The sequence below is a fragment of the Astyanax mexicanus genome, chromosome 15 (assembly GCF_023375975.1).
Source record: "Astyanax mexicanus isolate ESR-SI-001 chromosome 15, AstMex3_surface, whole genome shotgun sequence".
Classification (NCBI taxonomy): Eukaryota; Metazoa; Chordata; class Actinopteri; order Characiformes; family Acestrorhamphidae; genus Astyanax; species Astyanax mexicanus.
The window spans coordinates 41,585,559-41,600,199 of record NC_064422.1 but is presented as its reverse complement, the minus strand read 5'-3'; the positions used below and the strand labels follow the sequence as shown (position 1 = coordinate 41,600,199).

Here is a 14,641-nt window from a genome sequence, read left to right as displayed (position 1 = left end):
CAGAATGTGCAGATTCATGACCGGTATTACTGCAGCCATGTGGGTTATAGCCCTGTGAATCAACACAAGCAACTCAGAAACAGAAACGAACATTTACCAAGAAAAAGAAGAACCAAATGTTTTGGACCTGGATTGGCAGAACGTTTGAGATACATACTGTTTCATGTTCCTGTCATTTCCATACTTTAACACTCTCTTTCTGTTTCGCTTTCACGCTTACTGTCTGTAGGTCGCACTCTACTGGAGAAGTTCTTCCAGCAGCAGGAGAGATCAGAGTCTGAAGAAGAGGCAGAGAAGCTTTGCTCTCGGATTTTGGCGATGGGTCTCCTTCTGCCCTTCAGTGACTGTTTCAGAGAGCAGTATGGAGGCAGCACGTCACATGTTGCACCACAGTTCAGTGTAAGTCTCATTTTTTTAAGTAAAACATTCCTTTTAGGTCATATTGCAGTGTTTCCATTTGGATAGTTTTCAGGAGCTGTGGCGGTAGTGCTATTTACTGAGGTAAATGTGTCACATGACTTACGGTAGTGCTATTTACTGAGGTAAATGTATCACATGACTTAAGTGGCACAACTGAATTAAATATATGGTTGGAATAGCACTGTTGAGATTTACAGGGTTCGTACGGTCATGAAAAATCTGGGAAAGTCATGGAATTTGAAAATAGCAATTTCCAAGCCTGGATAGGTTTTGGAAAAATAAAAATACCCCAAAAAAGTCATGAAATTTAGGTCTACAAATCTGTGTTTTCGTTTATTAATGGAGAAAATCTATTTTGAGCTAACAAATACGTTTTAATTCAGTAATTTTGCCCTACACAGTGGAGCTTTCAGGATCTGACATACACTTTATTATTGAAGATTGTGTGTCAGCATTTTTAAAAGACTAATTTTAGGCCTACTATAATCAATGTTGATTATAGTTTTAGTTGCTTTTTGGTTTTATTGTCCATGTCTGCACTGATGTTTTTGGTAATGAAAAATCATATAGTCATAAAATGTGCCTTGAAGGCATGAAAAAATCATGGAAATGTATTGGTTAAAAAGTGTATAAACACTGGATGTATTACTTAATTTATAACTTAATTTGCAGTGCTGAGGTAAATATATACCAAACTGAAAACCCAAACAAGGTACAAGGTATGTGTCCTGAGCGTTGAAGAACAGGGTGAAAGAAGAATATGAAGACGTAAAAAGTATGCCGGGAAACAGAAACATGACTACAGTCAGTAATTACACAACAATTATGTAAGTTCAAAGTAGTGTAGAAACAAGGAGGTGATCATAATATTCTGACTGTATTCTAATATTGTGTATATATTGTATTTTAGTTCCTATTAAAGGCAGTTTTTTTTATACATATTGCTTTTCCAATTGAAAAGTACCATTTATTATTAAAGTACTGTATATGAATTGTGCGTATTGGGTAATAGACACATGGCTGAGAATTGCTGAGTAACGTCTTTAATCTCATTGGCCTGCCCTCTCAGCTGGTACTGCCAAATATCCTCAAAAAGCTCTACATCACACTTGAGAGCTGTTTAAAAATATCTTTTCAGGTACACACACACACAGTGCCATCTGCTGACAGGATGTGTGTGTGTGAGGAGGAGGAGAGAGATGCTGAGTTGGTTGTTAGCAGGAACGGGGGGTTCAGTACTATCGTAGCACTGATGAGAAGCATTTAACAGCATAGCGTTCATATATTATCTAAATGTTCTGACCCCACTAAAGCTAATGTCAACTGAATGCAATCATCCTCATATTACAGTAGAGGTAGGTCCTCCAACAAAAGTACCCTTAATTTCAGAAAAAAACTATGAATAAGCATGTGTCTTAATACTTTTGACAAGGGATTTTACCCCCCCCCCCCCTTCTCAGGACCATGCATGCACGCACATATAGTTGGGACAATTATGCAATACATTATCAATAAGTGGCGTCAGATATCTATATTTTAAAATATAACCGGCTCACTAAAGACCCACAATTAGACATAAGGCTAATATATAATAACAAAATAAATCCATAATTCCTGTCTCTACATTTGTAATGATAAGAGAAAAGTAATTATATAGGTTTGATCAACTCTGAATGTATAAGTGCCTTCGCAAAGACCATCACAATACGTTATGATGAAAATGGCTCTCATCAGGACCGCCCTAGGTGATGAAGAAAAAGTTTCCTCTTTTGCACAGTTACCAGCTTCAGAGACCACAAGTTAACAACTTCCCACTAGGGTTGTGCCATATAGTATCATATGCGATAATATCACCAACACCCTAAAATATCGTGCCAGATCACCCACCTCTAATTATCACATCAGGGTACTCCTTTTTTTTTTTTTTTTTTTTTTAATCTTTTTAGCAAAAAAAAAATTCTCACTACTAGAGACAGATTATATCTTTCCAGAATAATTTATTTTACTTTAATCCTGGATATATGGAAATATATGGAGTGTGTTATTAATATCATGACATTCTGGATCATTGACTTCAGTTGATAAAACTGATAAACTGATAAAATTCTTGTATTTTTTTAATATCTCAGTTAAGGGTGTGCCATATCGTACGCAATAATATAACTTCATTTTCATTTTGTTGCAGTAGTGTGTTCTTGATTTTTTTTTTTTCAGCGTTTGTCATATTGTATCGTTATCGCCAAAACACCATGAAATATCGTGGTATTATTTAAGGGCCATATCGCCCACCCCTACTTCCCACATAAGAGCTCCTAAATGCTTCAGAGTATTTTGGTTTAACACTTTTAAGTTACTTCATGATCCTTATACAGTGTTTCTTTATAGTCTGGATCATTTCAGTATTTATTTACAATGTAGGAAGAAATAATTATAAATAAAAACATTCATTGCGGAGGTAGAGTGTTTAAACTTTTGATTGGTTCTGTATAATAACACCCCTCCGTTCCCCTTGGTATATTTATTAATGTATCAAAGTTTCACGTTGTATTGTAATATTTTATGTCCAGCACTATTCTGATGCTGTTGATTTTTCTGTTCAGCAGCTCTGATTGTATTGCTTACGGACATTAAATGAAATTTTTGCGTTCTGTCTGCCTTTGGCCTATTTTCAGCCACTGTGTCTGGTGGAGTGTGTAAGGAGTGGCTAAGCATGCCATATTTATGAAGGGTGTGTGTGTGTTGGGGAGCAGCGTCCTCAGCGCTGCAGTGGCAACGTCACACACACTCTTGCGTGCGAGTAAGAAGTGTGTATTCAGCACTTTTTCTTTTTCCTTTTTTCCCTCCACTCATGTTACTTGTTTCACTTAATGCTTTTACACTCAAGAGAGAGGCTCTTAAACTGATCTGTGGACAGACAGTGATTGAGTTATTCATCACCTGACATCAAAAGCCTCTCTCGCACCCTCATTCTCTTGCTCTCGCCTGCTCTCTCACCCTTCCTCTCTTTCTCTTAATTTTCCTTTCGCTCTTCCTCTCTTTTTCGCTCTCTTTCATTGTCACACACCAGACATCATAACTAAATATTTTTTCATAGTATTTTATAAAAAAAAATCCATGAAATCTACAAAATCTATAAAAAGTATACATATTTATTAACAGTAGTTTTATAGGGGTTTGATGGATGAGTAGAATTTATTGGGTGCTTTGGTATGTCATTTGTACAAAAAAAAATTAAATACTGTGATATTGGTTTTGGGAGGGTATTCTTATGTTTATTTGTGATTTTTATTTTATTTCTATTATGAATATGGGTTAAATCTCATACCTGACACTCACTACTGCATCTTCCTCTTTGACTTTCTCTCTCCTTCTGTGTGCCACATCACTCTGTACCCCACACCTTCGTTTCCCCCCCCCCTCTCTCTCTCTCTCTCTCTCTCTCTCTCTCTCTCTCTCCCTTTCTCCCCTTTGTCCCCTCTCTCTCTTCCTCACAGAGGAACCTGATCTTTGCTGTGGGCGACTCCCTCTTTTTCTTTTTTTCTCTATTTTCCTTGCTAACCTAGCCTGTGGCTAACTGCGCTAAGGGACTGTGCCACAGTGCCAGTCTGTGCCCGTATGGAGACACCAGCTTTAGAGCTAGAGGACGTTCAGACGCGATGCTGCGGTACAGGATGCTGTGGTTGTTATAAATCAGCTGTGATGTGATGTGATGCAGGCTGGATAGAGCGGAGTTGAGGGGACGGGACTGCTCAGGGTCGGGTCCAGTCCGGTCGGGTCCAGACTGCTCTGGATGGGACGGGAGGCTTTTATTATTTATATTTATATTATTATTCTGAGGAAGATGATGCACAGATAGGTGTATGAGAATGTGAACTGGCAGGTGAAAGCTGGAGGTGGATATTTTGAAGGTGGTGCTGCAGAAAGTATATGTATGTATGTATGTATGTGTGTGCTTCTGGGTAGAATTTAGATTTTGACAGGTTTTTGTTTTATTTTTAATAAATTAATTGATAGTTTAATTATTTTTGTTTATTGGCTAAAATCTAAGCTTATTCTGGACATTTGTACTTCTGAAATTTTCTTATTTTATTATAATTTTTGATATTATATTTGATATATAATATTTATCTAATTTTGTGCCTTTTGATTGATTGACCTCTTATTTCTGCTTAATTTTCCTGAATTATGTTTTTGTTGCCAATTTCTTTTTAATTCATAAATTGCTTTGTGGGTATGCTGTTTACTACTTATTACAAAAAAAACAACAATGTCCTCTGGTGATAAAAATAATAATATTTATATATATATTTTTTGTAGTAACTGGATGTTCATGACTCGTCACAAATGAATGGACCATTTCTTGTGTTCTTCGGTTTGCCAGATCTAGACAGTGGGCATCTATATGCCCGTTTGTTTAGCAGGCTTTGTTTTGTGCAGAGTAACAGTGGCTTTGGTTCTGTCGGTTCTGGTTCTGGCCCGGTCTGTGAGAGGAAAGGATGAATAAGCAAACCCGTCACTGGGCCTACGTGTGTGGACATATTCGTCCGCATGCTGGCTCGGAAAAGCACAAGTCTGCTGCCCCCTAGCAGGTGAAGGACTGTAAGATCGGCTGATGGGATGTCTGTACTTTGCAGCAGCAGAATAGAAGCTGGGGATGATTAGCAGAGAGAGCCGATAGATGGAAGGAGCTTCTGGAGGCTCGGACGCCCCGGCGCTGCCCGACTCGGGGGACGGCGCTGGTGAGGTGCCGGAGTACGTGCAGGATGTTCTGGCTGTGGCCGGAGCGGGTCGTGGGGAGGAGCGGGAGAGACGGCTGGATCTGGCCTGGCTCAAACTCAAGCAGACCGTCCGCAGGAAGTGCAGCCTGTTCGAATATCTGCAGGTCTGCAGTTTAATGTGATGCTTCACTTTACACTTCATGGTGTAATGCTGTGGTTTTTTTTAAATAGGAAGATCTGTTTGCAAGCAGGACCTGCCTGTTTCGTTGTGTCTAGACATGTATTGAGATAAATTAATGTCATGCTAATTATCTAGATTTTTATTTTGGTTTGCAGCAGTATCTGGCACTGTGGCCCTAAAATAATATCACTACATCGCATGTTTTTTTTTTTTTTTTTTTTTTTTTTGCGATAAATATATATATAATATAAATATATATTTTGCGGTTATGACACACTCTAAAAAAAATATTTAAGGATTTTCAATAAAAGAACGTACCAGTCAAATGTTAGGACACACCTCTTCTCATTCAGTATGTTTTCTTTCTTTTTATGTTTTTTTTTTTGTAAGTTTAAAGGCATTAAAGCTGTACAGAAACACGTGGAATTATATACTAAACAAAAGGTGTTAAACAAAACAGAAGTTGTTTTATACTTATTTTTTTTTTGTAAGTAGCTCATTTATCTTTGAGATATGCACACTCTTGGTGTTTTAATTTCAGAGTCTTCATGAGGGAGAGTTACCTGGAATAGTTTTCTCAGCATCTTGAAGGAAGGAGTTCCTGGAGGTGCTGAACAATAGTTGCTGCTTTTCCTTCACTTTCCAAACTTTTGACTGTTTTTTACTACTTTATTGGTTTATTACTTTACTGGCTTATTGCTCCAACAAAACAATGTTAATTTGTCACTCAAAAATCAACAATACTAAACTATTATACAACACCCTTAAAGCTTTACAGTAAATAGCAAAGCAAATACAAAATAAATTAATTTCAAGACACAATCCTGCAATTATCATGTTAATCAAAAATTACAACAATATTATTGTTAAGGATATAAAAAATGCACATCCCTAGTTGGTTGTATTTTCCATAACTGCAGTATGTTGTATAGCACTTTTTTCCGCACTTTTAAGCTTATGGTACAGCACAAAGTTTGCCATTTGATTCTACCAATTGGAAGTCAAATATTAAGCATTTTTTCTGATATAATGGACAATTTGCTTAAGGGATCTAATATGAACTATATAATCTGTTTGGTTTTTTTTGTTGTTTTTTTGGATTTACTGTATAAACTGTATACATTTCTAGGGATGAAAATGTTGGACAAAATTAAACTGAGCACACTTTGTATTTTTTTTTTTTCGTGTTTTTGCATGTTTTTAATTTTTAATTTTTGTATAAATTAAATAACCTTAATGTATTGTGGTCTGGCCTGTCAACAACAAAAAAAGACAGTTATAGTTCTAATCATTAATTTACTTCAACAGTGCAGTTTCCTTCTTTTTAATGTATTATTTAAGGGGTTAATCTCCTTGTTTATTTGGATATAGATTTTTGCAGTAATTTTAACTTAAATATAATATAAACATTTAGTATAAAAATTAGTTTTGTTTCTGTTTATTTATGTTTCAGATGATGAGCATTATCAGTCCCAGTCAGCAGAATGATGAATGGGTTTAAAAAGGATTAACAACAGATGCAGGAATCGCCAACACCATTATCTTTTTACTTTGAAAAAGTAATTAGTTATAGTTACTCTAGTTACTTCTCCGAAAACTAACTGATGTACTCCACTATAAAAGTAACTAGTTACCAGTAAAAGTAACTTATGCGTTACTTTTGTGTTACTCGCCCCATAACCCCCACCTTCTCAGAACGTGTTTCATAAGCCAGATGAAGAGTGCACAACAGCAAAGACAACAGTCATTGCTTAGGCGGTTATCTCATCCTTCCCTCCCTTGTGACACACACACACAACGCACACACACACACACACACACACACACACACACTTGCGCCCTTTCTGTATGTGCAAAGTTAAAAAAAAAAAAGTTCATTGAGCGTCTAAAGTAACGTGCAGTAACGGGGTGTCGGAAATGGTAACGCCGTTATAGTTACAGTCAGAGTAATTAGTTAGATTACTCGTTAGTAATGCTGTTTATTTCAATGCCTTTATTCCCATCACTGGTTTTACCCATACTGCTGCGGGGAGTAAGATTTTAACACAACGCTGCTTTCTTTTTTTCTTTATATAGTTTAATGGATGAAGATATCCTAAATCAACTGCTTGTAATTAGTCTGAAAGTCTGAAACAAGACCAAAACAAGCGTTTCACTCTACAAACCAACCGGACTGTGATTCAGTAGATATATGACAATCTCTTTTGGTCTGATGAAGTTTTGGACTGTTGTTTTTCTGCACTGGTTTACTTTGATTTGGACCCAAGCTGAAAGGTCAAAGTCTGGACCAAACGAGGCAGGTGTGAAACCATTCTAACAGATTTGGTTCCGTCTCTCTCTCTCTCTCTCTCTCTGCAGCAGGATCAATTGTATACGTGGGCTCCAGTCAGTCAGCCTCCTCTCTCACTGGAACATTTTGAAGGGCGTTTACCCGGGCACCTCCGATCACTGTGGCCTCCGCCCCGACCCGACACAGAGGACAAACCTGGACTCAAATACACTGAAGCAGGTACAAACACACACTCACACACAAACACATGCACTGTATTTGAATATGCTGTGTTCCTGCCTTGTTTTCACAATGAAAACAGACACACTTTTCATGACTGGAGGAGGAAGGGGAGTCTACAGGCCCTGCTGTACAATCAGCTTTTGTCAGTCGTTCCATTTTGTATTTTTTTCCTGTTTATTTAAGAGATATAGGGGTAGAATATTTTGGTTCTTGTTGGCATTAAAGCATAGGGGTTTAGATTTAGTTCAGTGTATTACCCCCCTTTTCTTCACAACAAGCTTAAAAGGGGTGGATGATAAATAATTGCACCTCCTTTATGGAGATGTTTAAGGACGTTTTTTTTTAACATCTGAAAATCTGGACCATATTCTGCACCAAGGTTTGTGTGGTTGTTACGTTGTATATACTGTGTTTAATCTTTTTTCTCTCTATACTTGATATTAATTGGGTTGTAGGTTTCCCAAACTGCAGAATGAGTGTAAAAGATTCTCCTCAGATTCGTTTTCGTTTTACTTCTGTTTGATAAATACAGTTTATAATATAAATAAATTAAGAAAATCAGCACAACACCAATTCTTTATTCCTCTGGTTTGTCTAAATCTGACTTGACTTCCTGTGATTGTTCTGAAAGTCTGAACCAGACCAAACTCTGATACTGGTCTTTTGGTCGGACCGAGGTTCACACCCCTTTCACACCTAATACTTTTGGCTCGGAATTAAACTGAAAAGTCCGGACCAAACAAGGCAGGTGAGAAAGCAGTCTAAAATGTGACCATATTCCCGCAGTGAGGTTACTAAACTTTACTACTCCTCTGCAGCAAAACAGAATGGCAGCGCCCCCTACAGAGCACTGCTGGTAACTGCTAATGGGGCGATTTTATTTTTATTTATTTGGCTTGATTATATATCTGCTTCTTGAAGGATTGTCCCGTTTCTCAGAGAAGTTTAAACCACTTCACCTTCTAACACCATTCTTTTTTAGCTAATTTACTCTTTCTTTCTTTTTCTTCACTTTCTTCATTCAATTAGTTTCTTTTTCTTTACTTTCACTTTCTTTCTTAATTTGTTTCTTCACTTTCTGTATTCACTGTTTTTCACTCTCGTTCATCCTGCTCCTTTCGTTCTTTTTTTTATTTCGTTTTTGTTTTGATGATTCATCTGCTTCTTTCTTTTCTTTTCTTTCTTTTTCTTTTTTTCATTCATTCTTTCTTTTTCTTTTGTTCTTTAATTTCTTTCTTTAATCAATTAGTTTTTCTTTTTCCACTGTTCACTTTTTTCTTTTCTTCCTTTTTTTCTGTCAATTTCTGTCTTCACTTTCTTTATTCAATTTATTTGTTCACTCTTGTTTTGTTCTTTTTTTATTTGTTTTGACTTGACTTGATCCTTCTTTCTTTATTTTCCTTTTGTTCTTCAATTTTTCTGTCTTCAATTTTTATTCACTTTCTACACTCTCTAACGCCCTTCATTCATTCTTCTTGCTTTTTTTTTGTTTTTACAACATATCAGCTTCTTTCTTTTTTCCCCACTTTCTCCTTTCACTTATCTCTTTTTTTTTTTTTCTCAGACACTTTTTCTCCTGGGATTTTTCTCTCACTCTCTTCCCTTCTCTCTCTCTTTTTCCCTCTCTGAGTGTGAATAGTTCTGTTTAAAATATGCAGGTTCACACTCCTGCCTGAGTTCGCCAAGAGCTTCTCACAGTTGTAAATGTGAGGGGTGTGTGTGTGTTGTTGTGAAGTTGTTTGGTTAAAGTGAGTCTAAACTGAATGTCTCTCCTTTTGTGCATTAAAACCTGTAGAGGACGGTGAAGGTAAGTAACGAATCATGTTTAATAATAAACCGCTCACACTCGTCTAACGGTCATTCCATCCTGTTTATTTATTATTTATATTCATCAGCTCTGTCGGACTCTGCCACACTTCATTTTCTCACTCGTTTTGGTTTGTTTACATCAGCCGTTACAGAAGGGAGTTGCCTGGCAACAGGAAATGATTCAGAAAAATTCAGACAGCGCTCTATTTTCCTCTCTGTCTTTCCTCTTTTAGGACATGCTTTGCTTGGCATTCAGTGCCCTGTTAGAAAAGAACCATAAATAAGTGTAGGTGTTCAAATAGGAAAGCAGGGCATTAAACTCAGAACATCCTGTCTTCTACAAACTGTACACAACAGCATTTTTATCATTCTGGCTAAAAAGGTAAAAACAAAAGTGGAGAAAGAGCTGCATTTAGGGCTTCCAGTTATGTCACTCTGGAAAAATCCATGTGTACATAGTCAGGCTGTCAGTTGGGAAATAAATTTTACTTTATTGAAATATTAGAATTTTAAAAACTATTAGTATTAATATTATTGTGGCCCAGGATTGGACTGGATCAGGTGTGCTGGTCAGATGGGGTGGCAAAAGCAATTTATTATTTATTCAGTACCAGTCAAAAGTTTGGATACATTATATTGAAATGTTCTACAGTAGATGCAGTCGTGTAATGAATGTCAATTCACCCAAACTATGAGGAAAAACATATGGAATTAGAAGTGCAGATCTGCAGATCTTTATCTTGCTGTGCACTTCCTTAGGGTCATGCATCATAAATCATCTCATATTCACTGATATGTGTCTAACATTCTTTTGTCTGTCTTGGTGGAATGGTGCATTCATTACTGCTGCATGCTGTTGATTATATTAAATGTTGCATTGTAACTTTAAATCATGAGGATGAATTATAGGGTTGTGTTTGGCCTGATGATTTCAGAAAATCTGATATTTCCAAAATATCAAATTGTAATTTTCTGTGTACTTTTTAAAAATTTAGTTTCATGTTAAAACCTTGACTATTGTTTTTTTTTGTCTCTTTTCTCCATTTTCTTCACCTGCTGCCCCTTTTTTTGTGTGAATGAGAAATAGACAAATGAAGATTGAACAGCACTCATATAATGTCCCGTATATTTATTTGATGCTGAGTAAGGCCTAAGGGCCAAAATGTTCGCGTATTATCTGAGTCAAATAAATATACTGGACATTATACGAGTGCTGTCCGATCTTCATTTTTTGGATTATCTATTGCGGATTCAGCATGTGAAGTATTTGGGAGGGAAACCTCTTATTGACTTTTTTTTTTTTTTGAATGAGAAATAGACCATTGGAATATTCCAGAATAGCTTGAAACAAAATCTGAGTACAGTAATGTACATTATCTAACGCATCATATTTTATGTTTGCCATTACATATCAGTTTATTTTTCAATTCATGGTTTTTGGTTGATTTCGGTTGTCATAATTGTTAAATTATCTTTAATTTAATTTTAAAGTATAATACATTTATGGTATTGCTCAGACTGGCTTGGAACTGGGTCATCTGGCTGTGTGTAGCTGTGCTTGTGGGGCCTGGTCATGTTTTCAGTGTGTTTTGTTTATTGGTAAAGTGTGTAATTGATTCAGTATCTAAAATGTAATCTGTGATGTATCTAACCAATTTAATTTGTGCTTTTGTGTTTCAGAGCACCAGGCTGCTATTTTGGGGCTGAAGAAACAACAGGAGGATGAGATCCAAGACCTTCAGGTACATGTTATTTAGTAAAAACTAAACATTTTAAATGATCATCTGTCTTCCTCTTGATTATATTCCAGTGGTTTTCAATTTGGTCAAATCAAAGCAAGTCATAATATTTAAGTGCTCTCTTATTTTTTTTTTTCCAGAGCTGTATATCCGTGTTGTAAACATTTGAATGGTACTTTAATCTTGGTCAATCTAATTGTAAAATGAGTGGTTTAATTGTTTTGTTTTCCTATGTTGTCAGCTATCATGTGTATGTTAATCTATTATACTGTTGTTGTTTGTTGCAGTAAAATCACTCTGCCATTTAATTACAGTCAATTAATTTCTTAACTGCTCACAACATCAATAGGGCAGTTAAAGGAGACTGCACATAAAACTGAAAGGCAGGAAAGTGGATAAACACTTACCTCAGCCAGCCAGCAGAGCGCAGCAACAGTATGTTTTTGAGTTGAGCTCAGTGAGGCTCCTCAATTTATAGACTAATACATGTCTGACATGCTGTGTTGCCTGGACAGACTTTTCAGTGCTAAAAGTGGTTTTATTTTATTTTTAAAACATGTATTAGTCTTTCCCATGAATGACAATTCATTGACTATCTCTTTTGGAAGAGATCTGTTATTCAGTTGTTAGTTATTTTAAGTCTAAACAAAGCACATTTTAGTTTTTTTATGTAAAAAAAAATATCTCACAATTTTTCCAGAAGGTTGAAGGCCTTGTAAGTAAAAGATAATGTATTAAGATTTTTTTTTAAGTCATTTTGGAGCATTTCTGTTGTTTCATTATGACATTTTGATAGTGTGTAATGTTATTTAAAAAAAGAATCATTTGAATGCTAAACTAATTATTTGAAGTATATTTGCTATAGGACTAATATTATATACATATTTTAGACCTTATAAAATATGTTAATATAACACCATCACTGGGGTGCAGTAATGAGGACCGATCATATTCACCTACATTGCAATATGTAGCATATTTTAACCTGCAGTTAAAAGGACAGCATTAAGATTTTTTTGAGTTTAGATGAGTGGGGACAACAGATACAGCCAGTTAATATATTTAGCTGTTAAGCATTATTTTAATTTTTTTAAGCAGATAAATTTAAACTATACTAAAGTGACGTCATGAATGTGCATAAAAATTGATCCGTTAACATATGGCAGGAGTGTTTGGTACACAGTTGTGAGCAGCAGATACAGCCAGTTAATATATTTAGCTGTTAAGCATTATTTTAATGTTTTTAAGCAGATAAATTTAAACTATACTAAAGTGACGTCATGAATGTGCATAAAAATTGATCCGTTAACATATGGCAGGAGTGTTTGGTACACAGTTGTGAGCAGCAAATAAATAAACAGTCTGTTTGCAATGTATGGAAAATCTGAAGAACAAACTTACTTTTTCCCTGTTAACTAAAGCACACAGAAAAAGAAAAAAAGCACTTATTTGACTCTTTCTGCCTGGGCTAAATCTGACATTTGAATTTGAGTAAAAATTAAGTGTGTATAAATTAGTGGTAATGGCAATGGCTTTGAACACTGGTACGATCATATGTTATTAGTAATAACTATATGTGGCATCTATCACATCAGGTCAATAAATTTGTAGCTGAAATTGCTTCACAGTGTATTTAAGTAACATTTTAAAGCTCTCTCTCCCCACTCATAATACATGTTAAATATGATAACTCTGGCGCCCCCCTCTGGTGTGCTGCAGTATTGAGTGGTGCTGTCTGAGTTCAGGAGATGATTAGCAGGCTGTAGCTGTTCTGTGCTTGCAGGCCTCGGGGGCAGAATTAGGCCTACTGCTCTTCAGGGACAGTGCGGGGGCGACCGCTCCCTGTTTTTCTTCTGTTTCTGAGAGATTGGCCCCAAATGAGCCTCATCAAAACATCCAGCCACCATGTTGACTCTGTTACAGACACTTCCCCCACTTCAGAAAAGTTTCTGAACAATGTGACGGTCGGCCCGCACTTTCACGGCTGTGATTTTGGTCTGAATTGTTTAGCTGGAAATGGAAGTGTGACGGATTCAGAACAAATTCTGAGTATTTCTGTTTCTCATAAACTCTCTCGTCTCGCTCTCGCAACCGGTGGGAAAAACTGGGCGGACATTACTCAGTAGATGACTGACTGTTAGTCAGGGTTATTTTATCAGCTCACATAAAACATCAGTTATTAAATCTGTAGCGGCCATCAACACAGCGGGAAGCACTCATCATACCATTTCCATTCCATTCATCTGTCTTATTCTCTCTCTCTCTCTCTCTCTCTCCTCTTCTCTCTGTGTTGTATGGCAGTAGTCAACCCACACACAGTTCACACTAGGGATGTACCACATATTTGTAGCAACCTCTGATTATTGAAATTAAATCTTTATCTAATTGTTTTTTCCTAATCTGATGGCGATATTTGAAACTGACATTTACTGACACAAAGGTGTGTGCCCTATCGTAATATATGCAATAATATTGCTTTTCTTTTTTTTATATTGGTATCACAAAAATAACATTTTTAATATGGTAATATTATTCTAGGGCCATACGGGTCATCAGGGTACAACTTCTTTTTTTGCTGTTTGTGACAAAAGGAAAATTCACAAACAGTCTAATTTCCCATTAAATACTATCGACTAGAGACAGAATATATCTGTATAGCATCATTGTATTTTACTTTAATCCTGAATATATGGAGAGCATTATTAGTGTGATAACATGTCGGATCATCAACGTCTGTTACAATTCTGTTACAATAAAAGCTAAAATGTATGGTATAAATCAGTGTTTCTCAACCAGGGTGCCGTCTGGCTTCATCGGGGGTGCCGTCAAAATATTGCGCCTCACGTGCATATTTCCTTTCCAGAGTCAGCTCGTGTCGGGGTGTGTCCCAAATCACAGGCAGCACTAATCGCGCTAATTGTGACGCGCTATTTTATTTCATATTCCGCCAGCAACACCCCCCGTTCTCACCTGAAGTACTGCGCCAGAACCCCCCCCCCCCCCGTTCTCACCTGAAGTACTGCAACAGCAACCCCCCCCCCCCCTTCTCACCTGAAGTACTGCGCCAGCACCCCCCCCCAACCCCCCCGCCCCCCCCGGAAACTGGGGTGCCTTGACATCTCGCATATATTTAAAGGGTGACGTGATAGAAAAAAGGTTGAGAAACACTGGTATAAATGTTATAGTTATATCAGTGTGTCTAGTCTCTATCTAAGTAATAATGTGCATATCATCGACGTTGGCCAGAATTCCCACATTGTCC

At 36.7% G+C, this 14,641-nt stretch overlaps 1 protein-coding gene across 1 annotated transcript in view; it reads left to right on the top strand.

The window, feature by feature from the left end:
• Positions 1-14,641, top strand: part of fmn2b (formin 2b) — a 111,052-nt gene that overhangs the window by 15,976 nt on the left and 80,435 nt on the right. The window contains exons 3-5 of the mRNA XM_022670313.2: positions 230-399; positions 7,678-7,828; positions 11,321-11,382. Coding sequence (XP_022526034.2) covers positions 230-399; positions 7,678-7,828; positions 11,321-11,382 — 383 coding nt within the window. The remainder of the gene's footprint in view (positions 1-229; positions 400-7,677; positions 7,829-11,320; positions 11,383-14,641) is intronic.